Genomic DNA, 26,424 nt, shown 5'->3' with positions numbered 1-26,424 from the left:
CTTGGTGCATATGCTCTCAGTATACATAAAAGAAATAGAATAGAGAATATATTACAGAATAGAATAGAATAGAATTTTTTATTGGCTAAGTGTGATTGGACACACAAGGAATTTGTCTTGGTGCATATGCTCTCAGTGCACATAAAAGAAAAGATACGTTCATCAGACTTCAGAGGATAATTAGAACTGCAGAAAAAATAATTGCTACCAACTTGCCTTCCATTGAGGACCTGTATACTGCACGAATCAAGAAGAGGGCCGTGAAAATATTTGCAGATCCCTCACATCCTGGACATAAACTGTTTCAACTCCTACCCTCAAAACGACGCTATAGAGCACTGCACACCAGAACAACTAGACACAAGAACAGTTTTTTCCCGAAGGCCATCACTCTGCTAAACAAATAATTCCCTCAACACTGTCAGACTATTTACTGAATCTGCACTACTATTAATCGTCTCATCGTTCCCATCACCAATCTCTTTCCACTTATGACTGTATGACTGTAACTTTGTTGCTGGCAATCCTTATGATTTATATTGATATACTGACCATCAATTGTGTTGTAAATGTTGTACCTTGATGAACGTATCTTTTCTTTTATGTACACTGAGAGCATATGCACCAAGACAAATTCCTTGTGTGTCCAATCACACTTGGCCAATAAAATTCTATTCTATTCTATTCTATAAGGATTGCCAGCAACAAAGTTACAGTCATACAGTTGTAAGTGGAAAGAGATTGGTGATGGGAACTATGAGAAGATTAATAGGAGTGCAGATTTAGTAAATAGTTGGGTGTGGTCACGTGGGATCCTTGACTTACTAGCAGAAATCCAGTCCCTAATGCAGTCTTAAATTGAGGACTACCTGTAGTGCTGACATAAGGGCCACAGGGTGTCATCACATGCACCATGAAATAATCATGCAAATAGCAAAGTTCCCATCGCAGCCCCAGTGCCCTCACCGTGTCTTCAACTGGGCCTGACCCAGCAGCAGCTCTGCCTAGGGGACGTGGGACAGGTGCTGACCACAGCAGTCTGCCGATAGGTGAGTGGGAAGGAAGCATTGAGCAAAGGAAGCCCTGGTGAGGCTGAGAGAATTCCCCTGGGACACTTTCAAAGTCAAATATCTGTCCTTCCGGGTGCCAATTACAGGCCGCCAAGCCTTTCATCAGCCTTTTCCCCTGGGGCCTGCATTTTATTCTGCCTGGCTGGGGGGGTGGGGGGGAGGAGTTGTGGTTCTTCCTGCTCCGAAGAGTCTCCAGTCCTTGTCTGAATCCTCAGTTCTTGGCATGTTGTTGAGGCAGGCATATTTATTGGTTTCCAAATACACGGAACGGCTTTGGAGGCGGCTGAAGACTAATTGCACGATAAAGAAGGACTCACAGACTTTCCCTCCCAGCTTCTTTGCTTTGGGACCAGACAAACAGCCAGAACCTCAGCTCCACACCCAGATTGGAAATGCAGGGAGAGCTCACACTCTTTCTCCACTGTTGGGGCCCTTCTGGCTCCTGGGTTGCTTTGCCTGTTGTGTGCAGGGCTGGGGAAAACCTGAAGCCCTTGTGCCTCTTCTTCTGAGCCAGGAAACTTCCAGGCAGATTTTATTTTATCCCGATTTCCTGGACAAGGGTATTCGAGGTACAATGGCTCCATCTGGAAGCTGGCCAAGATGCCCATCCTCCAAGCTTCATCCTGCAAAAGCTGCCGCTCCCACGCAGATGTGGGGCTCCATCTTCCCTCTTGCTTAAGGGAGCAGATCAGCGGGTGCCCTGAGAAACGGGGTGGGGGGAGAGCATCTCCTTCCCTTCCTGCCAATTCCAGGTGCAGGTGGCCGATGAAAGGCAGGTGCAATTCTCGGCTTCTGGTTTGCCCAGCTGGAGCACAGAGGAACTCAGCACAATGGAGGTTCTTTTGTTGCCCGCCGGTAGCTAGGCAGGTAACCTGACCTGTGTTGGTGCCATAAACAAAGCAGGCGCAGCGTTAAAGGCATCGCAGCCACTCCGGAATCCAGCAGGGACCCTCCCTCGTCCCCGCAGAGAATTCGGAGATGCACCTGGAAGACCCGCGCCCCAAATGCGCCCCCAACTTAGCCCGCAGGTCCATCTGGCCAGCAGCGCTTCCAGAGGAAATCCCGACTGGTTGAAAAGGGCCAGAGGCTCTGCCGGAGCTCTAGGGAGGTTCTCGGTCAGCCGGGACCCGTCGGGGACGACGGACGGCAACTCCCCCTCCCCCAACCGGTTCCCTCGCCCGCCGCCCCTTTAATCAGGGCAGCCTCAGTTGGGAAGCGCCCCCGGCCGGGACCCTTCAGCCCGGCCTGCCTGCGTGCCTGCCCTCCTTCCTGGCTGGCTGGAGGGGCTACCCAGCTGCCGGCCCCGCGAGGGAGGACTCGCCGGGCCGGGCCAGTCACGCCACGCCCCCGCTTTCGGGCGGGGCGGCCGGCTGGGATGTGCCGGTTGCTGGCGGCCGCTCGGAGGTCGCCGCTGCCTTCGCCGCCACCTGTTGGTCCGCGGTCAGGGCAAGCGGGAGCTGGAGCTGCTCCTCGGGGATCCCGGCGGGTCTTTCGGACGCGGTCATGGCCTCCTCGGGCGCCGACCAGGTGAGCCGCGCCCCGCGCTGCCCGGAATCCTCCCGGGCAAAGGGAGCCGGGGGTCGCTCTTCGCCTGCCCGCCCGTCCCGAGAGGGCGGCGTCCCTGGGGGCTCCCGGCTTCGACGGCCGCTAGGCGAGCGCTGCGCGGGCGAGCGACGGCCCGGGCAGCCCTGGACGGCGGAGGGTTGCCATGCCTGGGCTCTGAGCCCGGCGGAGTTCCGCGCAGGGCGCCTCCCCGAAGCGTCCGCGGGATGCGTCCGTCCCTCCTGGCAGCCGAGCTTGCAGGGCGAGGGCGAAAGGCCGACCCGGGGTCCCGGGAGGAGCAGGACCCCGAGGACGGCGCCCCGCTTGACTGGCGGCCGGGAGGTTCTCCGGAAGCAGGTCGCCGGTCCAGGCGGGCGGCCCGGGAGGGAAGCGGCCCCGGCGGGAGAGAGGCCGAGAGAGGCCGGCTCAGGGCGGGAGGAGCTGGGGATCCTCCGCCACCTGTGGCGGCCCCGGCAGAAGCCGCTTTGGGCTCCCTCGCCGTCCCTGAGATTCCCCCGAGCTGCAGCTGCTTCCCCCGGTCGCTCCAGCCGCCTCCTCCGCGGCTCCCTCGGGCGGTGGCTTGGGATGGGCGGGAGGGCGACCTGCTCTGCCAACGGGCCTCTCCGTAGCCAAAGCGGCTCCGCCCGCAGCGTCCAGGTAACCTGAGTTCTCAGGGCTGGAAATACCTGGAGGGGATCCCCAGGTTTTCCTTTAAGGAATCCTAGCCCCTTCCCGGCTTCCTCCCCGCTCGCAGCGGCGGGATGGACTAAGCGGCCTCGGGGCAGAAAAGGAGTTGCTGGGTTGAAATTTGATATTTAACATTCCAAAGCTGTAGTAGGAAAAGTGCTGAAACCTCAAGATCTGAGAAGTCTTGTTAGCTCTCAGGGGTGGGTGGGTGGAGTATAAAAGACCCCAGTCATCCCAGGGCTGACAGGGGTAGGTGGGCTTGGTAGGCAATTTAATGCAGGGGTCTCCAACCTTGGTCCCTTTAAGACTTGTGGACTTCAACTCCCAGAGTTCCTCAGCCAGCTTTGCTGGCTGAGGGACTCTGGGAGTTGAAGTCCACAAGTCTTAAAGGGACCAAGGTTGGAGACCCCTGATTTAATGGCCCTTGGAAGAAACAGCCTAACAAACATGGGGCATATTTCTCTACCCCTTATTGCATCTTCCCAAATGTGTGTGGTTGGAGTATAATTAAACTTCACCCAGGTTCATTGTACCTCCAGCTTTCCTTCAGGCACTCCAGGCAGGGTTCACAGCTTTTGTCTTCCCCCACCACAATCACCCTGCGAGGTAGGTTGAGGACTGTCTGTTGGAAACTGACCGGTGTGGTTGAGGAGGCCTTGAACCTGTCTCCTTGGACCTTGTCCAATGCTAGACCACTCTGTCTCTCCCAAATTATATAGCCAGCATATTTTGAAATGTACTGGTCTTACTATTTGAGCCTTGCTGATTAGAGTTCAAGGGATCTCAAGTCCCTTTGTGACATTTTCCTTTTAATATAAGTGAGAAATACGTATGTTTTTCATAAAATGTGTTTTATGAAAAACATAAATTATGTTTTATGTTTTCCATAAAACATAATTTAGAAAGAAATATATTTTGCGTGAAAGATAATTTAAAAATACATTCGTTTTTCATAAAAGCCACTTTTAGCAAATTAAGAAACCTGACCAAAGCTTTTAAATGCCAGCACTTTTGCTCTCTTCCCACACGGTGGCGATGTAGCCTAACATATGTTAGAATCTGTTTTTCCCATGAAATTTGCTTCCTTTGATCTAATGTAGTATTTGCTCTCATTTTATAAACAGCCTGAAGGTATTAATTCATGCTTGGGTAGAGGTATGTAAAGTTGAGAGTAGGAGGTAAACATGCAAAACCCCACTTGGTTTTATGCACAGCAAAACACATTGCAAAAATATGTACTCTACACAAAACAGATTGATTTTGTCAGGAGTTCCAGGGATGAGTTTCCTCTAGTTTCCCCCTCCAATGTGGGGCTTGTTTCTCTGAGGGGGACCCTGAGGAGCTCTCTGTTTCCAAGTGGACCATCCTGCTGTCCTCCATTCCCCCTTGTGGCTCGAGCATCCTCCTCCTTTGTCTGCCTTGGATCAGGGAGGAAAGCAGCATCCAGTACTGGTGGGACTTGGATAGGAAGGTGGGACGCAGAAGGAGGCTTTTCCATGCTCAGGAGATATACTGAAGGTCCTCGTCCGAGAGAGGATGAAGCATCCAAGAAGGACACCATCAGGGCCTTTGATGGGGCAGGGCTGTTTCTGAGCATTATTTGTGTTGCTCACAGGTGTGTTTGTGTGTGTATGTGGGGTGTTTGTGTAGGGATGACCTCTTTGTTGGGACAAGGTTGGTCTTGCCTGCAGCTATGTCCACAAGGTGACAAATTCAGGTTGGCTTATTTATACTCTGTTGTAGGAGGTTGAAAGGGGCTGTGAGCAGAGCAGGCGGAGCTGAGTGACCCAGAGGAAAATTCTCTAGAGCAGGGGTCTCCAACCTTGGCCACTTTAAGACTTGTGGACTTCAACTCCCAGAGTTCAAACCAGAGCTTTGCTGGCTGAGGAACTCTGGGAGTTGAAGTCCACAAGTCTTAAAGTTGCCAAGGTTGGAGACCCCTGCTCGAGAGGTGACTCTCCTCCCTTGGTCACATCACTGTCTGGAAACAAAATCAACCTTGCTTGGTTTGTGTATTATGGCTTTAATATGTTTGTGTGTGCATCTTTTTCAAAAGTTGCTCAGGAAGAAAACCTTTCCCAATTGTTATGTATTCTTGTATGTACCTTTAAATATTTGGGCGGGAAATCAGCACGTTGCTGATTGGACGAAGCCACCAGTAGAACTGTATAAAAGGAGAGGTTTTTCCCCCAGCCTGTTGCTGGGTTCACCCTATATTAAAGAGCTGTTGTCACTACCCTGGTCTCCAGCCTCGTTACTTCCAGAACTTAACACTGGCGACGAAGGTGGGATCTCGAGGCTAAGGAGAACCAGAACCGAGCTGAAGCACGATAGACCCGAACCCAGCAAACACAGGGCAGAAAAGCGGAGATGGCCAGTTACACTCCGCCCGCACCCTTTGACCCGGCTAAAGAGAAATGGGGAACGTATGACCCGTTTGAGCTTTCTAAAGCCAACGAACTGCAAGGAGTTCAGATAACAAAGGGCTTATTTCTTAAGTCACTGCGGTCCGAGGTCATTGATATCACGGAAGCCCTGGCAGAGCCAACGCCGCTACAATCGGTGTCGTGGCCAACTCTACAGACTTTACTAAGGAACCACTTCGCGCCAACTCCGTCCAAATACGTGAGGCGGTTTGAATTCGGAGAGCGAAGGCAGATGGAGGCGAATCCGCCGGTGACTACATGGCCGCCCTAAGAAAAGCGTCCAAGGACTGCGGATACGCGACCTGGGCGAGGTGCTCCTCGAGCAACTCATCCGAGGTCAAAGACATCCGTTTGCGGCGGCTGCTAGCAAAGAGCAACCTGATGCTGGCCACGCTCTGGGCGAAGCCAGAGCACATGAAATGTCCACCCAAGCGGCGGAGACACTGCAAAAGCCGGTCCCAAAAGCGGCGCGAAGACAACCCCAGTGCACCAGGAGGAGGTTCAGACCGAATCCGGCCGGTGAAGATGAGGAAGGGTCTGCAGAACCGAAACGCGACAAAGGGGACCGAGGCAGTGCGGAAGCTGCGGTGGTCAACACCAGCGCCAACGCTGCAAATTTAAGGACGCGACATGTCGGCGGTGCGGAAAGAAGGGCACCTAGCTCAAGTTTGTCGAGCGGCCCAACCTTCCGCCGAAAATTCAAATCGGCCAATCAGGCGCGGAATCGGCAAGGCGACCCGCGATTGGCTCAAACAAAAAGGCGGATTCAAACCAAGCGACTGTGGTCATAGGCGCGCCTCGACCGAGTGGAGAAGAAGATCTTCACCAAACCAAAAATAGAGAGTACGGTGCCGGCTCAGTAGACACGGGATCAGCGATCACCATCATGTCCTGGGACACTTTGGCGAAGTCACTGCCGTCAGTCGCGAGCGCCACCTGCAAGCACAACGGCTACATCCACATGACTACCAGAATCGCATCCCTGTTCGAGGACCACCTCCGTCCGAGTCGAGTACGGACCACACAAGAAGACCCTGCCCATCACGATCGTCGAAGGACCCTGCCCAGTCTGTTGGGACTAGACTGGTTTCGTGCCCTGGGCATGGGAGTGACTGGCATCTACAGAAGTGACTGTAACCTGAAAGACATTCTCTTTAACGAGTTCAAGATGTCTTCAAGGACTGCCTGGGCAAGTACAAGGGACCCCTATTTCCTTCAACTTAGACCCCAGGTAGCTCCCATTAGGCTTAAGGCGAGGAGAGTCCCTTTGCCCTAAAACCAAAAATCGATAAGGAGCTAGATAAGCTCATAAATCAGGGATTTTGGTGCCAGTCGATCACGCAAAGTGGGAGGCGCCAATCGTCACCCCAATAAAACCAGACGGGTCAATTAGAATTTGCGCTGACTACAAGGCGGCAACAAAGCCTTACAGAAAAGCGCTTACCCGGTTCCGTGGTGCAACACTTGCTGCACTCTTTGGGGCAAGGGCAAGTCTTTGCAAAGTTAGACTTGGCCCAAGCCTACCAACAACTGCCCGTGAGCGCCCGCTGGCGAAGCCCAAGCGATTGTAACGCACAGGGGGCCTTCAAGTGCACCGATTGCAATTTGGGGTGAGTGTGGCACCAGGGCTGTTCCAAAACCTAATGGAACGACTTCTGCAAGGGCTCCCAGGGTAGTTCCTACTTGATGATGTCCTGATTTCAGGGAAAACGTAGAGGAATTGGGGGAGCGTTTGAGAAAGGTTCTGGGCATTTTCCGGACAGCCGGATTAAAAGTCAAGGTAAACAAATGCCAGATTGGGGTCGAATCCGTCGAATTCTTGGGCTACCGAATAGACAAGAAAGGAATTCACCCCACTGAGAGCAAGGTCAAGGCAATTAGAAAGGCTCCAGCGCCCAAAAACAAAGCAGAGCTACAGGCATTCCTGGGGCTAGTGAATTTTTACGCGGTCTTTTTAAAAAACAAAGCGACCGTTGCTGAACCGCTGCATAGGCTTTTAGGAAAAAATACTGTTTGGTCTTGGGGAAAGTCAGAAAATAGGGCTTTCGAAGCAGTAAAAAACCTGCTCTCGAGCGACAGCCTGCTCATCCAATATCATAACTCATTGCCCCTAGTGCTGGTTTGCGATGCCTCCCCTTACGGGGTGGGGGCTGTACTCAGCCATAGACTTCCAAACGGCACAGAAGCCCCTATAGCTTTTTACTCTAGAACGATGTCCTCCCCAGAGAGGAACTACAGCCAATTAGATAAAGAAGCACTAGCCATTGTGTCAGGGGTGAAAAAATTTCACGAGTATGTTTTTGGGCGGAATTTTGAAATCGTGACTGACCACAGACCGCTACTGGGGATACTGGCTGGCGACCGCCCAACGCCTGTGGCACTTTCGCCACGCTTGACCCGATGGACTATTTTCTTAGCCGCTTACTTGTACAAGCTGCAGCATCGACCAGGAAAAGAAGTGGGGCATGCAGACGCGTTAAGCAGATGCCCACTACCAGGGGCCATCGAAGACCCTACGCCGGGGACGCCCATCCTGCTTATTGACTCTTTGGACTCTGGCCCAGTCACATCTAAGGAAGTGGCTCGGGCATCATAGCGGGACATTATGTTAAGGACTGTACTCGGTTGGGTACAAAGAGGGTGGCCGCTGCGAGGCGAGCTTTAAATTTGTTAAAAAGCGGGATGAGCTCTCGGCTCAAGGGGTGCCTGTTATGGGGTGATCGTGTGGTAATCCCGATAAATTAAGGAAAGGTACTGGACCTCCTCCACGAGGCCACCCAGGGATCGTCAGGATGAAGGGCTAGCGAGAAGCTATGTGTGGTGGCCACTCATGGACTCAGAGATTGCTGAGAGGGTGGGGAAATGCCAGGCTTGCCAAGAATCTAGACCCCTACCCCCAACGGCCCCAGTCAGGGAATGGGAAAAACCCCAAGGGCCCTGGTCAAGAATCCACATTGATTTTGCTGGCCCTTTCCATGGCCAAACCTTCCTAGTGGTGGTCGATGCATTCTCTAAATGGTTGGAGATCATACTCATGAAATCCACTACGGCCGAGGCAGTAATCGCAGCCCTGCGCCACTTATTCGCAACCCACGGGTTGCCTGACACTCTGGTGTCCGACAACGGGCCGCAATTCACGGCAGCCCAGTTGAAGAATACTTGGCAGAGGAGGGCATCCGACATGCCTCTCTGCGCCTTTCCACCCTGCGTCGAATGGCCTTGCAGGCGTTCCGTCCGGGCGCTAAGGAGGCATTGTCAGGCTCAAGCCAGGTGACTGGCAAACAAAGATAGACTTCTTTCTGGCCGTTCAGCACAGAACCCCAAGCACTGCTACAGGCAGAAGCCCAGCCGAACTATTGATGGGACGGAAACTCCGGTGCCCACTTGACCGTTTGAGTCCCCATTACACACCAGAGGGTTACAAGGGGGAAATAGACAAAACAAGGGAATTGGGCATAGGCGACCGAGTGTGGGCACGCAATTACGGGGACGGCCCAAGTTGGCTCGCAGGGCAAATAATAAAACAACCGGCCCAAAGTCATACTTGGTGAATTACAAGACAACCGGTATGGGCGCCACATAGATCAGATAAGGAGGCGAATAACTGAACAACCCAAACCACAGGAAATAAATTATGACCCCTCCTTATTTGAACCCACAGCTGACAATGACCCGGGGGAGGCGCAAGACTTAGCTGAGGTCCCGGAGGTCCAGCGACGCCATCAGGTTCCCGAGGGAAACGACTGGCAAAATTACAAAAGTAATCCAGGGCCGGATGGCCAAGAAAAAGAATCTGCCAATAATCCAGGGCCCGATGGCCTAGAGAAAGAGCTGGGAGGAGAAAACAGACCCTCCGAACAGCTCAAAACACCACCCAGAACTGAACCGCGCAGGTCTGAAAGAACTAGGAGACGCCCAGGTTATTTGCGTGACTACGTCGAAAAATAACATGTAAATAAAATGTAAATAGAGGCAAAGTGTTTTCTGGGAGGGGAGGAGTGTTATGTATTCTTGTATGTACCTTTAAATATTTGGGCGGGAAATCAGCACGTTGCTGATTGGACGAAGCCACCAGTAGAACTGTATAAAAGGAGAGGTTTTTCCCCCAGCCTGTTGCTGGGTTCACCCTATATTAAAGAGCTGTTGTCACTACCCTGGTCTCCAGCCTCGTTACTTCCAGAACTTAACACCAATAGTCTTCTGAAACGATTGTGTGCTTCTTCATACGGAATCAGGTTCCTTCAAGCACAGCAAGGAAAATTCGTCTCAGCCACTCCTGGAAAAGAGGCAAGATAGGAATCCAAGATATCAAACTGAGAAATTTAATTCAATATTGAAATGAGTTTTTTCCCCCCCAGGAAAGCAGGTTTTTCAACTGCTGTTGCTTCCACTTTTGCTCACTTGTTCTTGGTTACTTTCTGATGTGACTCCATGAAAATCTCTTTTTTAGGAGCGAGATTATTCACTCTGGGTGGGATGACAGCTGCTGCCCTTGGGAGGGGACAAAAAATGGGGAGGAGGACAATGATGTTGGTGGGGGATGGGGTTGTCTGTTTGTTATCCACCACAGTTCCTTGCTTATTCCTTGTGAGGGGAGTTAAATCTCTCCTGGCTGCTTTTGTTACTTTTCCTGCACAGGATGAGTTGAATTACATGATTTTGTGGTCCCTTCCAATTCTACCATGTTGTGATATTGTGAGTCAGAGTTTTGCTGTGGTGCATAAAGCCAAACTGAACCATCTATTTGTGGGGTGGACAGAGAAATCAAGCAGAAGTTGAAACCGATCCATTCCTAAACTCCGCTCTGGTTTCTAATTCTTCTGCTATTCCCAATATGCTCTTGATTTCTTTCTCCATCGTAGTCAGGGTCATTTTGACCCAAATATGCATTCTGATATTAAAGGTAAAGGTTCCCCTCGCATATATGTGCTAGTTGTTCCTGACTCTAGGGGGCAGTGTTTGAATCTCTGTTTCAAAGCTGAAGAGCCAGCGCTGTCCAAAGACGTCTCCGTGCTCATGTGGCCAGCATGACTCAACACCAAAGGCGCACTATTACCTCCCCGCCAAAGGTGGTCCCTATTTTTCCACTTGCATTTTTGATGTGCTTTCGAACTGCTAGGTTGGCAGAAGCTGGGACAAGTAACGGGAGCTCACCCTATAACGCGGCACTAGGGATTCGAACCGCTGAACTGTCGACCTTTCGATAGACAAGCTCAGTGTCTTAGCCACTGAGCTACCACATCCCATTCTGATATTGGGGGGGGGGTGTCCTTAAAGCCCCATCCTTGTAGAAAACTTTCGGCCCCTGATCTGCTGAGCTACCTCAGGGCTTCCTGCTGCTTTCCAAAATTGGCTGATGCAATGGAGATTCCAGGAGCCTCGGTGGGAACATGTGGCTATGCACTTGCTTAGGTTCCTCCCTCTTCTTGCCCTGGGCGATTTCCAGCTGATGCCTGGTTGCTTTGGGAGCCAGCCAGCTGAGAGAATCAGAGGTCATCAGGAAGAGAACCTGGCAATCTTGCGAAATTTCAGGAATTGAAGCAGAATTTTCCCCGCTTGGTTGTGAACACTCTTTTTCCCTTGCAGATGAAAAATGTGACAGCTGGGAATGCTAGACTGGCAGGGCTGGAAAGTGCTCTTCTAATAGCAATAGCAATAGCACTTAGACTTATATACAGGGCTGGGCTGCTGGGGGTCCGCAAGGGTTCGGGAGAACCTCTAGCTAAGATTCTGTGCAGTTTGGAGAACCCACAAATCCCACAGGGCCCACGTGGAGGCTTGGGGAGGGCGAAAAATGGGCCTATCGGAAGTTTAGGAAGGCCTGTTTCCAGCCTCCAGAGCAGGGGTCTCCAACCTTGGTCCCTTTAAGACTTGTGGACTTCAACTCCCAGAGGTCCTCAGCCAGCTTTGCTGGCTGAGGGACTCTGGGAGTTGAAGTCCACAAGTCTTAAAGGGACCAAGGTTGGAGACCCCTGCTCCAGAAGGCTTTGCTGGCTGAGGGACTCTGGGAGTTGAAGTCCACAAGTCTTAAAGGGACCAAGGTTGGAGACCCCTGCTCCAGAAGGCCTCCGGAGCCTGGGGAGGACAAAAATAACCCCCCACCATGGTGCAGGAGGGTGACCAGCAACCGGGCAGAGAACCCCTTGCTAAAATTTTTGAAGCCCACCCCTGCTTATATCCTGCTTCACAGGGCTTTACAGCCCACTCTAAGCGGTTTTACAGAGTCAGCATCTTGCCCCCAACAATCTGGGTCCTCATTTTACCCACCTCCGAAAGATGCAAGACTGTGTCAACAAACCCTCAGCCGGTGAGTCTTGAACTGCCAAACTGCTGGCAGCCAGCAGTCAGCAGAATTAGCCTGCAGTACTGCATTCTCACCACTGCGCCACCACGACATCAGGGCAGAAACTCTTGGCGAGCCCATTCAGAACTTGACCAATCAACCACCAATCAGAAGATAGAACAACTCAAAGGATTCCTGGCAGGATAACAAAATTGAGAAATCTGCAGCTGTTGTGTACGTGCTTCTTCCCTGATTCATCCCACTTCCGGATGTATTTGGAAGCTGAACAGCTAAACAAAATAAGGCGTCCTGGTCAGAAGGCTAATGCTTCTGGGCCTCTGGTGGCTCAGACTGCTAAGACAGTCTGTTATTAACACAGCTGCCTGCAATTACTGCAGGTTCTAGTCCCACCAGGCCCAAGGTTGACTCAGCCTTCCATCCTTTATAAGATAGGTAAAATGAGGACCCAGATTGTTGGGGGAAATAAGTTGACTTTGTATATAATATACAAATGGATGAAGACTATTGCTTAACATAGTGTAAGCTGCCCTGAGTCTTCGGAGAAGGGCGGGATATAAATGCAAATAAAAAAAAAATGCAGAAGGAAAGGGTTGAGTTTAAACTCATGGCAGCTCCAAGTGGAATGCTGAGGTTTCCCCCACATTGGCTCTTATCTGAGATAAAAAATTCCCTTTTTCTTCTTCTTCGGCAGCTGCTCCAGATTCGGGGCAGAGTCAGGCACAGCTGTTCTCTTCTGCTTCGCCTTAGTCACCTGTCTGTCTAAGGTTCTTCTGCCACAAGGAGCCACGGTTTAAAAACTTGGATGGCGTTGTTGAAAAGCTTGCAAACTGCATGAGAATTCCACTGCTTCCACGTGATTAATGTTTTAGAGAGACTGTGGAGGAGGTTACATGCTTTTAAAGTACTATGTTGACTTAGAAAACCAGGTTGGTGCAGCAGTTAAAGGAGAAATGCTGGGACGGGGGTCAGTTTTGCTGCCTGGGGAATTCTGGGAGTTGAAGTCCGCCAGGCTTAAAGTTGCCAAGGTTGGAGACCCCTGTGCTGGGAGATTGTGAATTTGGGCAAGCCGCTCCCTCTCAGCCCTAGAAAGAAGGAGGCGAAGGCAAACTTCCAGTTCCAAAAATGTTGCCATGTAGTTGCCAGGACTAGAAGGCACATGTGTACATACAAACACACACACACACACGATGAAGAATTTCTGGAATAATTTTTTTCAGCATTTCCTTAGGCTACCAGTTGCTCTGAAATCCAGTCACTTTCTTGAGGAGATAAAGATCTGATATTTAAGGTCTCTCAAAGGGTTAATTTCTTGCTCCCTGGCTTAGTGCATTTGTTTATTTGCGTGCCTCTAGAGAAAATACATTAAACTTAAAAAGTTATTTTTATTATTGTCTTCAGTTGCTTATGATATCCTGATTACAGTGCCACAAGCCAAGTTTTGGTGCTTTTGATAGATTTGTTTTGCAGAACGGTGGTAAAGAGCCACAGGGTTAATATAATATAATATAACAACAGAGTTGGAAGGGACCTTGGAGGCCTTCTAGTCCAACCCCCTGCCCAGGCAGGAAACCCTACACCATCTCAGTCAGATGGCTATCCAACATTTTCTTAAAAATTTTCAGTGTTGGAGCATTTACAACTTCTGCAGGCAAGTCATTCCACTTATTAATTGTTCTAACTGTCAGGAAATTTCTCCTTAGTTCTTGGTTGCTTCTCTCCTTGATTAGTTTCCACCCATTGCTTCTTGTTCTACCCTCAGGTGCTTTGGAGAATAGTTTGACTCCCTCTTCTTTGTGGCAACCCTTGAGATACTGGAACACTGCTATCATGTCTCCCCTAGTCCTTCTTTTTATTAAACTAGACACACCGAGTTCCTGCAACCGTTCTTCATATGTTTTAGCCTCCAGTCCCCTAATCATCTTTGTTGCTCTTCTCTGCACTCTTTCTAGAGTCTCAACATCCTTTTTACAACGTGGCGACCAAAACTGGATGTAATATTCCAAGTGTGGCCTTACCAAGGCATTATAAAGTGGCACTAACACTTCACGTGATCTTGATTCTATCCCTCTGTTTATGCAGCCCAGAACTGTGTTGGCTTTTTCAGCAGCTACTGCACACTGCTGGCTCATATCTAAATGGTTGTCCACTAGGACTCCAAGATCCTTCTCACAGTTAGTACTATTGAGCAAGGTACCACATATACAGTACCTGTGCATTTAGGGTTTTTTTGCCTAAATGTAGAACCTTACTTTAAATTCCCTGGAGGTTCAGTTGCATGAATCTCATGAAAGTCAGCAGCCAGGAGGGACCTGGATGCCCGCAGAACTTCAGGTTGGATTTGGAAGAGGAATCCTTTCTGTAGCAGCCAAGGTGTCCTAGGAACGGATATGGCTGCTTTAATGAGCCTTCAGGGCAGGGCAGGGCAGATGGAAACACCAGAGGCATCCCAGGAATGTTATTCTATCACAGTGGGGTGTAATAACAGAATTGTGAAATTACATCCAGGCTTCTCAAGGTCCCATCTCATATGAAACAAGGTCAGGGCAGGGTTGTTGTGAGTTTCTTTCTCGCATTTTTTCCATCTCTGGGCGGTGGAGTCTTTTCTTTCCTTAACAGGTTTCTCCTGCCTTCCTCAAGGTCAACTTTGAATTCCTTTCCATACAAATGTGTAGCTACTGTGTTTGTGGTCCCAGGTCGCTTCCAAACCGAATCCAAACGATTGCATCACCTGACATCTTACATAGCATTAGGGACCAGGGGTCTCCAACCTTGGTCCCTTTAAGACTTGTGGACTTCAACTCCCAGAGTCCCTCAGCCAGCAAAGCTGGCTGAGGAACTCTGCGAGTTGAAGTCCACAAGTCTTAAAGGGACCAAGGTTGGAGACCCCTGCTATGGACAGCTCTCCTGTTGTGTTTGGTGACGTGTGGCATTGCCTAAGGGCTTGTCAACGTGGTCAGCGTTTAGGCAACTGTGCCACAGTGAGGGGAAGGGGAAGGAAATGGTTGGCTCTGGGCAGTGATGGTTAACTTTTTCAGCACTGAGCGCAAAAACTGGAGTGTGTGCATGCACGCCAGAGCACTGGAACCCAGAAGAGAGCAACTGGCCAGTGTGCGTGTGCGTGTCGGCCAGCTGCTCTTCCGAGTTCCGTCACACGCATGTGCAACAGAACCCGGAACAGCAACTGGAGACAGTGCGCATGCCCTCATCACGGGCTCTGGGGATCTGCAGGCCCCTTCTTAACTCAGAAGGTTCTTGGAAAAACACAACCAACTGCAACAGTGACAGAGTCTTGGGCAGGTTGAAGTGATGGTTATTTCCCAGCAAAGTCCCGCTGGTGAGCAATCTTAAATTGCTGACCGGCTTCACAACTTGTCTGTCATCTGGGAAGGATCACTAAGCTGATTTCTCCCATCTTCAAAAGTTGTCCTCCTGCAGTGGAAGAAGGTATTTTTTTCTTCTTCTCACCACTCATTTTCTTTGCATAGCTACTTTTTCTGAAATTTACTGCAGATACCATTGTTGCTGCTGCTACAAATTCAGTCAATACCCTCTCAAAACAACAAAGCATTAAAAAAAATTCAGATTTTCAATCAGCATTGTTTGAAAGATTTCCACACAATTTTATTCCATTTGATAAAATTGAAGATGTTATAGGCCAGGGGTCTCCAACCTTGGCAACGTTAAGAACTTCTGGGAGTTGAAGTCCACAAGACCACAAGTCTTAAAGTTGCCAACGTTGGAGACCCTTATTATAGGACATGTCTGGTGTTGGTTTTTTTCCATGTGAAATAGGGTGATCATTCCTGTACGATTAAGCCATTGAAGTAGTTTACCTCTGTGGAGTGACTTTGGCTATTTCCAGATCGGGGTCTTTAGCTCCTGAAACGTTCTCTGCACAGCCCTGGACCAAAATTAATTTTGTGTCTTGCAACAAGAGAGAGATGGCGATAAATATGTGTTAATGGTAAACTTTAATTTCTCCTGCATTCAATGCTGATGCATAATGCCTTGTATAACACATCAAGTTACACCTAGACTGGCAGGTTGGATTGTGGGTTGTGGGTGGGGAGCCGGGAGCCGGGAGCCTCTGAAGGCCACCCAGGAGTGTAATGACTCAATGGGAATTTGAATGAGGCTGCAGAAGACACAGGTACAACCTGGGGCAGAGCCAAAGGCAGATCCTGAGTGAGAAAGCCACAAGAAACCAGTTCTCCAACAACCAGGGTGGTGTTGGCAGCAGCAGTGAGAGTTTGGCCCTGGGAAGGAGGAAAGTTAAGGCAAGAGACATTTTCCACACAATGCCCCAATCTTAGGTGGGTGCCCAGAAGAACATAAGGCTGGGCCTGCTGGATCAGAGCAAGGCTGATTCCACATCAGCACAGAGCCCACCAGAACCTTTGGGGGGAGGGCTTCAAGCTAGACAGGATGTGACCTTCTCACCCTGTATGGCCTTCCAGCCGGACCAGAAGGAAAGCATGAAGGAATGGCTAAAGTAAGTCTGCCAAATAGACCATCATCCCTGAAAAGATCTGAATGCTCATCCCCAGGTCTTCCCACACTTCTAGGGGCAGAAGGGGAGTTTAAGGTCTCGTCCTCCATGTTATTCTGGAGGACCTGACTGGAATGGGCTTAAGGGAAATAATCACCGACCAAGAGAAACAGAAGTCCAAGAAGGCCACAGCAACCTTTTCTGTGCTGTTGCCACCACCAGAGCCATGGAACCATCTAATCAACGGGAGTGAAGCTCAGTTGATGAGGATTTTGCCAATCTGACAAACCAAATGTTCTCCGAAGGATCAGCTTGTTCATTTAAAACACAAATGTCTTCTAAAAAGCAATTCTGCTTGCCTTCAGTGACAGCTATTTTCTCTCGGCTTTAATTTTGGTTTTGAACAGGAAGTAACTCTACTTCAATTTTAAGTTGAAACCCAAAACTGTTTAGTGAGTCATTCATGTTTTTAGAAACTTTGGAGTTGAATTGCAGGCTGAAGCAATTATTTTAAAAAGCGTTGTTGTTTTGCAATATTTTGCTTTCGTAGCCAGATCCCTTGGCAGCCTCTTGTGCTCTGGAGAGATTCATGGATGGCCAGTCACTTGGTCAAATCTGCTTTGGCCAGTCAAATACCAGCTCTGCCTTATCAGGCTCCTGGCCTTGTTATGACACTTTATTATTGCGAACAGGATATACTACTCTGCTGGGGCGAATTCTGCCACCTGCCTCATAGTCATATACAAAACCTGTGATAAAACAGGAGCCTGCTAGGAAAAATCCAGTCCAGGCAATCTATGTCTGCTGAACGAGGGAATACAGAAGATAAATAAGAGTTGAGTTGTGGATGTTGGGCTGTTGGCTCTCTAAGTTATTGGACTACGGGGCCTGTCCCTCACCCAAACTCTTTGGAGGTGAGGAGAATTTATCCGCCGGGTACTACTACTCTGGTAACAAGAGCCATCTCGGAGGAACACTTGCCACAACTGAGCAGGGACTGTCTAGCTGAATTAAAGGCATGACTGCATGGGTAAAAAAAATGCATGGAGGTTTTCTAATACATTGGATCAGTAGATTTATGACAGAACCTGTACTGATCATGCAGGTTTTTATATCCAGAGTTCTCATAAATAAAATAACTAAAAGGGAACACTGAGCCATTCTTGGGCGATCTCAGAAAAAAACTAAGGAGAGTTAGATGCTGATAATCCTTTCCTTCCTTCCTTCCTTCCTTCCTTCCTTCCTTCCTTCCTTCCTTCCTTCCTTCCTTCCTTCCTTCCTTCCTTCCTTCCTTCCTTCCTTCCTTCCTTCCTTCCTTCCTTCCAAATCTTAAATTCCTTCCTTGGTGGTTTTGTTCCTTTGTTTTCAAGCATGATTAGCTTTGAGTGCTGGGAGATAATGTGGCTGATGAAAGAGCTGCGCAAGGTGAGGCAGGGAACAGCAGAGGGCGCCCTCGTCTCATGCAAGTACTCAGAGGCCAGGAGGAGGAGGAGGAGGAGATGAGGATCTGAGAAGCAGCTGAACCTGCATTGCTGGCCTCTATAGATTTTGGCATTAACCTCACTGGTGTAATTGTGTTCTGTCTTCCTTTTGGTCAGGAGACTAGATGGAAAAACAGGCTTGGTGGATGGTTTAAACTCTAGAGATTCACTTCCGTTTTCTCCAGGGGTTCATCTGTCCCTCACTGAAGAACTGCGGAAGATAAAACATAGTTATGTTACAGAGAAATCTGGGCCTGCAAAAATCCTTGCTGGTATCAAACCAGAGGCAATGAAGGAATTTGGGAGGGGGAGGGGAGGGGGGAAGCTAAATACCAGCCTAGTCCTTTTTCGGATTGGATTAGAACAAATCAGGATAGATTCATTCTCATCTAGAAACTCCAGAAAGCAAGAGTTGGGTCCTTAAACCCAATAAGCAGAACGTTAACTTACAGTATATAAAAAGCGACTGCTGGCAGTAGGCATCACTATCAAAATTCGTGGATTCAGCAGCACTGTTGAATTTTTTAAATTATGCGCTGACTTTTAGATTTTGCCTGTTGTGGGATGAATGATCCTCTCCAAGGGATGGAGATGTGCAGCCCACGCGGTGGTGGGGGTCCCACACAGAAGTCCAGGAAATGGGCTGTTTCCAACGGTGTCTTATGGGATTCTGCCTTGCTAGAATCTCTGTATCATTTAATGACAGACTTTCTTTGCTTTAGAAGAGGTATATGGTGGTGTATGCATAACTGTATTATACATGATAATCCTAGGCGGCTCACAGTGACATTCAATAAAAACAGAACAGGGGGAGCGTGCCTGAGTCACTCCCGGATCCAATCTTGCTTCTCACGACTTAAAGAATGGTTCAGCCTTCTTTGCTTGGGTGATGGTTTATTTATTTATTTATTTTGTCACAACAATATATGTAGGAATCATACAAAAGATTATATAGTATATAAACATATATATGAGTAAATATTAGGAGGTATAAGCATATATATATATATAGGAACAAGAAAAGAAAAACAATAGGACAGGAACGGTAGGCACGTTTGTGCTCTTATGCACGCCCCTTATGGTCGTCTTAGGAATGGAGTGAGGTCAATAGTAGAGAGTTTTTGGTTAAAGCTTTTGGGATTATGGGAAGAGACCACAGAGTCAGGTAAAGTATTCCAAGCACTGATGATTCTGTTACAGAAGTCATATTTTCTGCAATCTAGATTAAAGCGGTTGACATTAAGTTTAAATCTATTGGTTGCTCTAGTATTATTGCAATTAAAGCTGAAGTAGTCTTTAACCGGAAGGACATTACAATAGATGATTCTGTGAGTTAAACTTAGGTCTTGTCGAAGGCGACAGAGTTCCAAGTTTTCTAAGCCTAGGATTTCAAGTCTGGTGGGATAAGATATTTTGTTGTTTTCAGAGGAATGGAGAACTCTTCTTGTAAAATATTTCTGGACATGTTCAATTGTATTGATGTCAGAGATGTGGTGAGGGTTCCAAACAGGCGAGTTGTATTCTAGAATTGGTCTACCAAATGTTTTGTATGCTCTGGTTGGTAGTGTAGTGTTTTTGGAAAAGAAGCTACGCAAGATTAGGTTTACAACTCTTAGAGCCTTTTTTGCTATCTTAGAGCCTTTTTTGCTAGAGCCTTTGGTTGTTTCGTATTTCTCTCACAGCCTGTTCCCTGAATCTTGTGCATGAAGAGGGTGGTTGGACAGGAATTCACTTTTCAAAGGAAGAGTTATAGGACTTCATATCTTTGCGTACCCCCACTCTACCTTGGCTCATACAACTCGGATGCTCAAAATCACAGACTTCTAGCTCTCACTGGTTCCTCCTGGTGGTGAGATGGTGGAAATTCTCCATCTGGACACTCACTCTATTGACCGTATTGTACCATCTATTCCAAGAGGGCATTCACTGGTAATTCTGCTTGAGAAAGGTGTGCCTCTTGGCTACATAGTCGTTAAGGAATTCACCGTGTGAGTAAGCAACCTTTCTAAAGTAGCATCCATTGAAGGCCCTGGTTCAAGTCCCACCTTGGGCACAGAGCCTGCTTGGGTAACTTTGGGCCAGTGTGTGTCTCTCTCTCAGAAGGAGGCCAGAGCAAGCCACTTCTGCAAATGCTGCAGAGGAAGTCTCTGGGCGTGGGCAACCCTGACCCTCCCATCGACCAGTGCGCTCCCATAGGGAGGTTCTCCTCAGGGTGCCGTCGGCCAGTCAGTGTCGGCTGGCGGCACCCAGGGTGAGGGCCTTCTCTGTGGGGGCACCAACGCTCTGGAACAAGTTACCACCAGGTATCCGTCAACTCCCTGATCTTCAGACCTTTCGATGCGAGCTGAAAACATTTCTGTTTCACCGTGCAGGACTGGCCTAGTGGGGTTTTATAAGGGGTTTTATTGGTTTTAAGTTCTTCAACCAACTCTAAATTTTCCTTTTAAGCTCGTTTTAAAAATTGTACTAATTGTTTTTACTTTGGCTGTAAACCGCCCTGAGTCCTTTGGGAGAAGGGCGGTATAGAAATTGAAACAATAAATAAATAAATAAATAAATAAAATGGCGATGGGTGGAAGCAGGAAATAGCTGGACTCCAGGCAGCTGCAATTGACCAATTGATTTCTTTTTAAACCTTTTGCAGATGACTTTGCAACCTTCCACATATGGAGCATATATGGGAGGCGTTTTGCTTCACAAAAGTGAGCTGTTTCTCTTAGCTTAATTGAATTTTTTTTTTTAAATGAAAATTCTGATTTAATACAGCGGTGAGATATTTTTGCTTTCTGCTTTACTTAAAATAGCTCTTAGCATTTCACAGTAGGGTTATTGATTCTATGTTTTGCTTCAGAAATGGAGATTTGTATAATGTAAGTATATCAGTTTTTCTTTATAAATGAGACATGAAATATTTTAGTCTCCAGACATCCTCATTTTAACTTGCTGTTGCCATGGTCACTCTTTAGTATTCCATGGAGACCTGGTTGCCATGGAAAAATGTGTAGTTGTACAAGGTTTCCATAGTTACCCTCCATCGTTAGGAACCTTTTGATATATCAGCTAGCAGATCTGTTTGGGTAAGCCTGAAATATTACAGTAGTATTTAAAGCCCGGGCAATTAAGGTGGGGTGTTCACTCTACAGCTCGGATATTTATCTTTAGACTCCAGTGGAAAAGGTTTGGGGGTCAGGAACAGCCATGCTAAAAATAAGGCTTTCAGCAACGGCTTCACAGTTGGGAATTCAACCCACATTTACATTTTGTGCGGGTTTTAAATAATAGGTTTGAAATAAGGTGTTTCCGCATCTTTTCTGAACACGGATTCGCATCTGAGGTCCTTGCGCATTCCCACAGCAGCTGCTGGCTGTCAGTCTTGGTGGGTGCAGCCCTTCCCATGCCAGAGGGGCCTTGGGAGGGTCAGGAGAGGGGAGGGCAGGGGATGAGGGAGGCCCACGGGTGACCCTACCTGGGATAATATTTTCCAGGAACTTTTCAAAGCAAAAAAAACTATAGGTTTAGGAGCCGTGAAAGGGCGGGGAAGACACATTCAAGAAGGCTTGAATTCTCTCCTCTTTATCCTGGAATCCTGGTTATCCTCCGGAAGGTTTTGTTGCTGGGAGCAATTCAGTTGTCGTGGCCTGTGGGGGTCTGTCTCTGAAACTCTGGGGAGGCGGTGCTTCCTCTGGTGATAATGGAGATGGAAAAGGTTCTGGAAACATTTCAAACCTTCACAGCAGTTGTGAATGAGGCAATCGTGGCTGTAGGATAAGAAGAATGAAACTAAAACAAAACGCTGAATGAATGAATCTCTAAGTGGGGTTTTCTTTGTTACGAGGCTTTGTTACGAGGTATCTCTGAGTGCCCAAAGCTGGCCACACGGTCATTAAATCTGGCTAGCTGGAGGGAGTTGCAATGGGCTCACTCTGGACCTGGCCCAGAAAGAGGTTCAGGTTTAAATCTATGTGGGATTAATATTTGGAAGGAACCTTTGGTGTCTCTGGAAAAAAAGCTGAATGAATGCCAGTGTGATCAAAGGATGTTCTTCGATTGGTAGCGATTTATTAATATAATGTGAGAATGTGTTTAAGAATCATGAACAAAATGGGAAGAACAGATTGAGTTCTTGGTGTCTTCTGAGCTGGATGGCTTTCCTGCAGACATTACCAGACCAGGAAATATCATCAGTCCATGGGAAAGGGGAGTTTGCTGGTTTTTATATAAAGTAGCCTGACCTTCCAGTCTTGATGGGCTGTGGTCTTTTCCCTGGGGGGTCCTGGATTAAAGTGGGGTTCCTTCCTTCTGGTTATTCGGGGCTCTTTTTTCCTGCTTCTCTGGATGTTGACACCACCCAGAGAAGGAGGAGATGGTGGAATAGATGTTCCCACTTTGTTTTCTTCTTTTGATTGAAGTCAGGGATGACTCTCACCTTGGTGACCACTTCTTTACCCTCCTACCATCCGGAAGGAGATATAGAAGTATAGCCAGCTGCACAAACAGGCTGCAGAACAGTTTTTTATCTGTGGGCTGTCAGATTCCTGAATGAGAATCATAACTACGTAGTATGATGGACCACAGGGCTGGCGCAATGTGTAACATGTTCACACTGGTGCAATAGGACTGGGTGTTTTGTTAATATGATTTATGGAGTTAGGGATTTTCTGTCTTCACTGTGAGTTGTATTGTGTTGGGTGTGTGTGTGAACAGAGAGAGCTCAACCAATCTCATTGTACATATCTTGTGCACTGACAATAAAAATTTGAAATTGAACCTTAAAATGGGAGCAAACCAGGGGTGAAATACAGCAGGTTCTGACAGGTTCTGGAGGACCGGTAGTGGAAATTTTGAGTAGTTCGGAGAACTGGCGAATACCACCTCTGGCTGGCCCCTGAGTGGGGTGGGAATGGGGATTTTGCAGTATCCTTCCCCCCAGGATTGGCAAGGGAATGGAGGTTTTGCAGTATCCTTTCCCTGCCACGCCCATCAAGCTACACCCACCAAGCCACACCACGCCCACCGAGCCACGCCCACAGAACTGGTAGTAAAAAAAAAATTGGATTTCAACATTGGAGCAAATACCGCTGGCCATGTTGCCTAGCCTGCTCCAGAGAACATCAAGAACATCAAGATAAGTCCATCCTGGAATATATATTTTCTCTTGACTTCTCCAAGTAGATGATCAGGCTAACAGGGTCAATACTTTTTAAAACGCTGGATTAAAAAAAAAAAGTCATCAAAGAAGGCTAAAAAGGAAAAGGCCCATGGTGGAAATTGTGAGAAATTATTTCTCTGAGAAAACAAATGTCTGCCTTCTGTACCTGGCTGGTTAAACCAGCACCAGGCTACCTTAGTGGCACATAGATTGGAAAACTAGTTGTGGGTGAACAGCTTTCTCTAAGATTATCCTGAAGATTATTTCCATGCCCGCAGCGTAGATGAAGCCATTTCTAGAGAAACTTGATAAAATTAATCTACTTAGCTGGATGATCTTTATAATAGGGACTGGAAAATCTTATGCAGATGCATTTTATACTTTGATATTTTTTTTAAATAATCCATGCAATTATCCTTGCTTGAGTTTGCCTCTGAATACCAGAACATTAAATTTAGAAAACTGGTTCAAATTCCTCATCTCTCACCCATAATAGCTTTTGTTAAAAAAGAGAGAACATGTATTTTCCTTCCCTAATTAGAATCTACACTATACCGTGTAATGGTACGTAGGGATGACCTTGGCAAGGCAGAGCAAAGAGACACAGCCAAGACACACTCAGATAAAAAGCAGATCAGCCCACGGCAGGAATGTGGCTGGGACAAGCGGATCAGAAGGGACCCTCCCTAGTTTTTTGAGCTGTAAAGCAGGGGTCTCCAACCTTGGCAACTTTAAGACTTGTGGACTTCAACTCCCAGAGTTCCTCAGCCAGCTTTGCTGGCTGAGGGACTCTGGGAGTTAAAGTCCACAAGTCTTAAAGTTGCCAAGGTTGGAGACCCCTGCTGTAAAGGATATGGGAAGGAGGTGACAATTGTTCATTAAGACTCGGAAGATTTAATGGAACCTTGCAATGGAGGGGAATTAGCTTCCATGGACATGTATCCTGGCTGGTCTACCTCACAAGGCTGACAATACAGTTTGAGCCTATTGATTCCAAGTGGCTGATTATTTGGAAGGCATCTATCTATAACAGGATTTCAAAAGCACTGATCCTTCTCCAGGTGGGACTTTATCTCAGTTTTGCTGCAGTTATTGTTCTTCCTCCTAAAACAAGGAATGGGCAGAAATTACACCACTGGGGTTAGCTCAGGAACGGAGTAACAAAAATATTGGCAACATGAACGCAAGAATTGATTCCTCTGATAAAGGAGAATATTTGTAGCTCGGGGTTGAAATGAGGGGCCCTTGGCGTTCTTAGAGCTTGGTTGTTTTCTTGCAGACCTTTCATGACCCCTGCTAAGTACATCATCAGTGAAATGTCTGCAAGAAAACAACCAAGGTCCAATAACACCAAAGATCCCTTGTTGATGCCTCCCTTTCTTAAGAAGAACACAGCTGCAATTTGACCTGTTCCATGCAATCCTTCACAACCCCATTCAGGCCAGGTGCCTATGTGCATTCTGTATTATCAAAAAAAAACCACAAGTAGAGATTGCAGGTCTCTGGGTTTATAAGACATCCTCTGCAACCCAACAAGAAAAACACAGACTTCAGAGGATAATTAGAACTGCAGAAAAAATAATTGCTACCAACTTGCCTTCCATTGAGGACCTGTATACTGCACGAATCAAGAAGAGGGCCGTGAAAATATTTACAGACCCCTCGCATCCTGGACATAAACTATTTCAACTCCTACCCTCAAAACGACGCTATAGAGCACTGCACACCAGAACAACTAGACACAAGAACAGTTTTTCCCCGAAGGCCATCACTCTGCTAAACAAATAATTCCCTCAACACTGTCAAACTATTTACTTAATCTGCACTACTATTAATCGTTTCATCGTTCCCATCACCCATCTCTTTCCACTTATAACTGTATGACTGTAACTTTGTTGCTGGTATCCTTAAGATTTATACTGATATTGATTGTTTCCTGATTGCTTATTTGTGCCCTATGACTATCATTAAATGTCGTACCTTATGATTATTGGTGAATGTATCTTTTCTTTTATGTACACTGAGAGCATCTGCACCAAGACAAATTCCTTGTGTGTCCAATCACACTTGGCCAATAAAAATTCTATTCTATTCTATTCTATTCTATTCTATTCTATTCTATTCTATTCTATTCTATTCTATTCTATTCTATTCTATGTTGTACAGATGGATCTATATGGTGTTATTCTGCACTGAGGGAAAAATTAAACAAGGAGTAAGGAAAAAACTGAAGGGAAACTGGGAAGGAAGGGAAAAGGAATGGAGAAGCTGACTAGTGGCTCAGTGGCTACGACATTGAGCTTGTCGATCAGAAAGGTCGGCAGTTTGGCGGTTCAAATCCCTAGTAAGGGTCTCCTGCATGACCAGGGGGTTGGACTATATTTATTTATTTATTTATTTTTGTCACACAGTATATATAAGCATAAGCATGTAATAACTATACAATATATAAGCAGATATATAAGCATGAGTATGTAATAACTATATTAATTGGATATAACAAAAGGAAACAATAGGACAGGAACGGTAGGCATGCTGGTGCTCTTATACATGCCCTTTGCAGACCTCTTAGGAATGGGGTGAGGTCAGTAATGCTCTCTACATGGGGCTCCCCTTGAGGTGCATCCGGAGGCTTCAGTTAGTCCAGAATGCAGCTGCACGGGTGATAGAGGGAGCTCCACGTAGCTCCCATGTAACACCACTCCTGCGCAGACTGCACTGGCTGCCTGTGGTCTTTCGGGTGCACTTTAAGGTCTTGGTTACTACCTTTAAAGCGCTCCATGGCTTAGGGCCTGGGTACTTACGGGACCGCCTACTGTTATCTCCCACCGACCCGTACGCTCACACATAGAGGGACTTCTCAGGGTGCCGTCCGCCAAACAATGTCGGCTGGCGGCCCCCAGGGGAAGATCCTTCTCTGTGGGGGCTCCTACCCTCTGGAACGAACTTCCCCCTGGTTTGTGCCAAATATCTGACCTTCGGACCTTCCGCTGCGAATTGAAAACACATCTATTTATTCACGCGGGGCTGGCTTAAATTTCTCTTGGTTTTTAAACTTCTATTATGAATTTTAATGGGTTTTTAGTTTTTATATGTTTTAAAGTCTTAGGCCAATTGTGTAATAAGTTTTTTAATTCGTATTTTAATTGGATATTGTATTGTTTGTTTTTATTTTGGCTGTACACCGCCCTGAGTCCTTTGGGAGAAGGGCAGTATAAAAATCGAATTAATAATAATAGTAATAATAATAATAATAATAATAATAATAATAATAAT

At 47.5% G+C, this 26,424-nt stretch overlaps 1 protein-coding gene across 4 annotated transcripts in view; it reads left to right on the top strand.

The window, feature by feature from the left end:
• Positions 1-26,424, top strand: part of ANK3 (ankyrin 3) — a 345,627-nt gene continuing 319,203 nt past the window's right edge. For 2 of the 4 annotated variants that reach the window (XM_058189397.1, XM_058189394.1), the window contains exon 1: positions 1-2,597. In XM_058189397.1, the coding sequence (XP_058045380.1) occupies positions 2,574-2,597 (24 nt within the window). In that variant the 5' untranslated portion in view covers positions 1-2,573. The remainder of the gene's footprint in view (positions 2,598-26,424) is intronic. The other 2 variants (XM_058189398.1, XM_058189399.1) reach the window with 2 other exon arrangements.

This window comes from Ahaetulla prasina, chromosome 6, assembly GCF_028640845.1.
Source record: "Ahaetulla prasina isolate Xishuangbanna chromosome 6, ASM2864084v1, whole genome shotgun sequence".
NCBI lineage: Eukaryota > Metazoa > Chordata > Lepidosauria > Squamata > Colubridae > Ahaetulla > Ahaetulla prasina.
The sequence above is the reverse complement of the archived record's forward strand: the minus strand, read 5'-3'. Positions and strand labels throughout refer to the sequence as shown.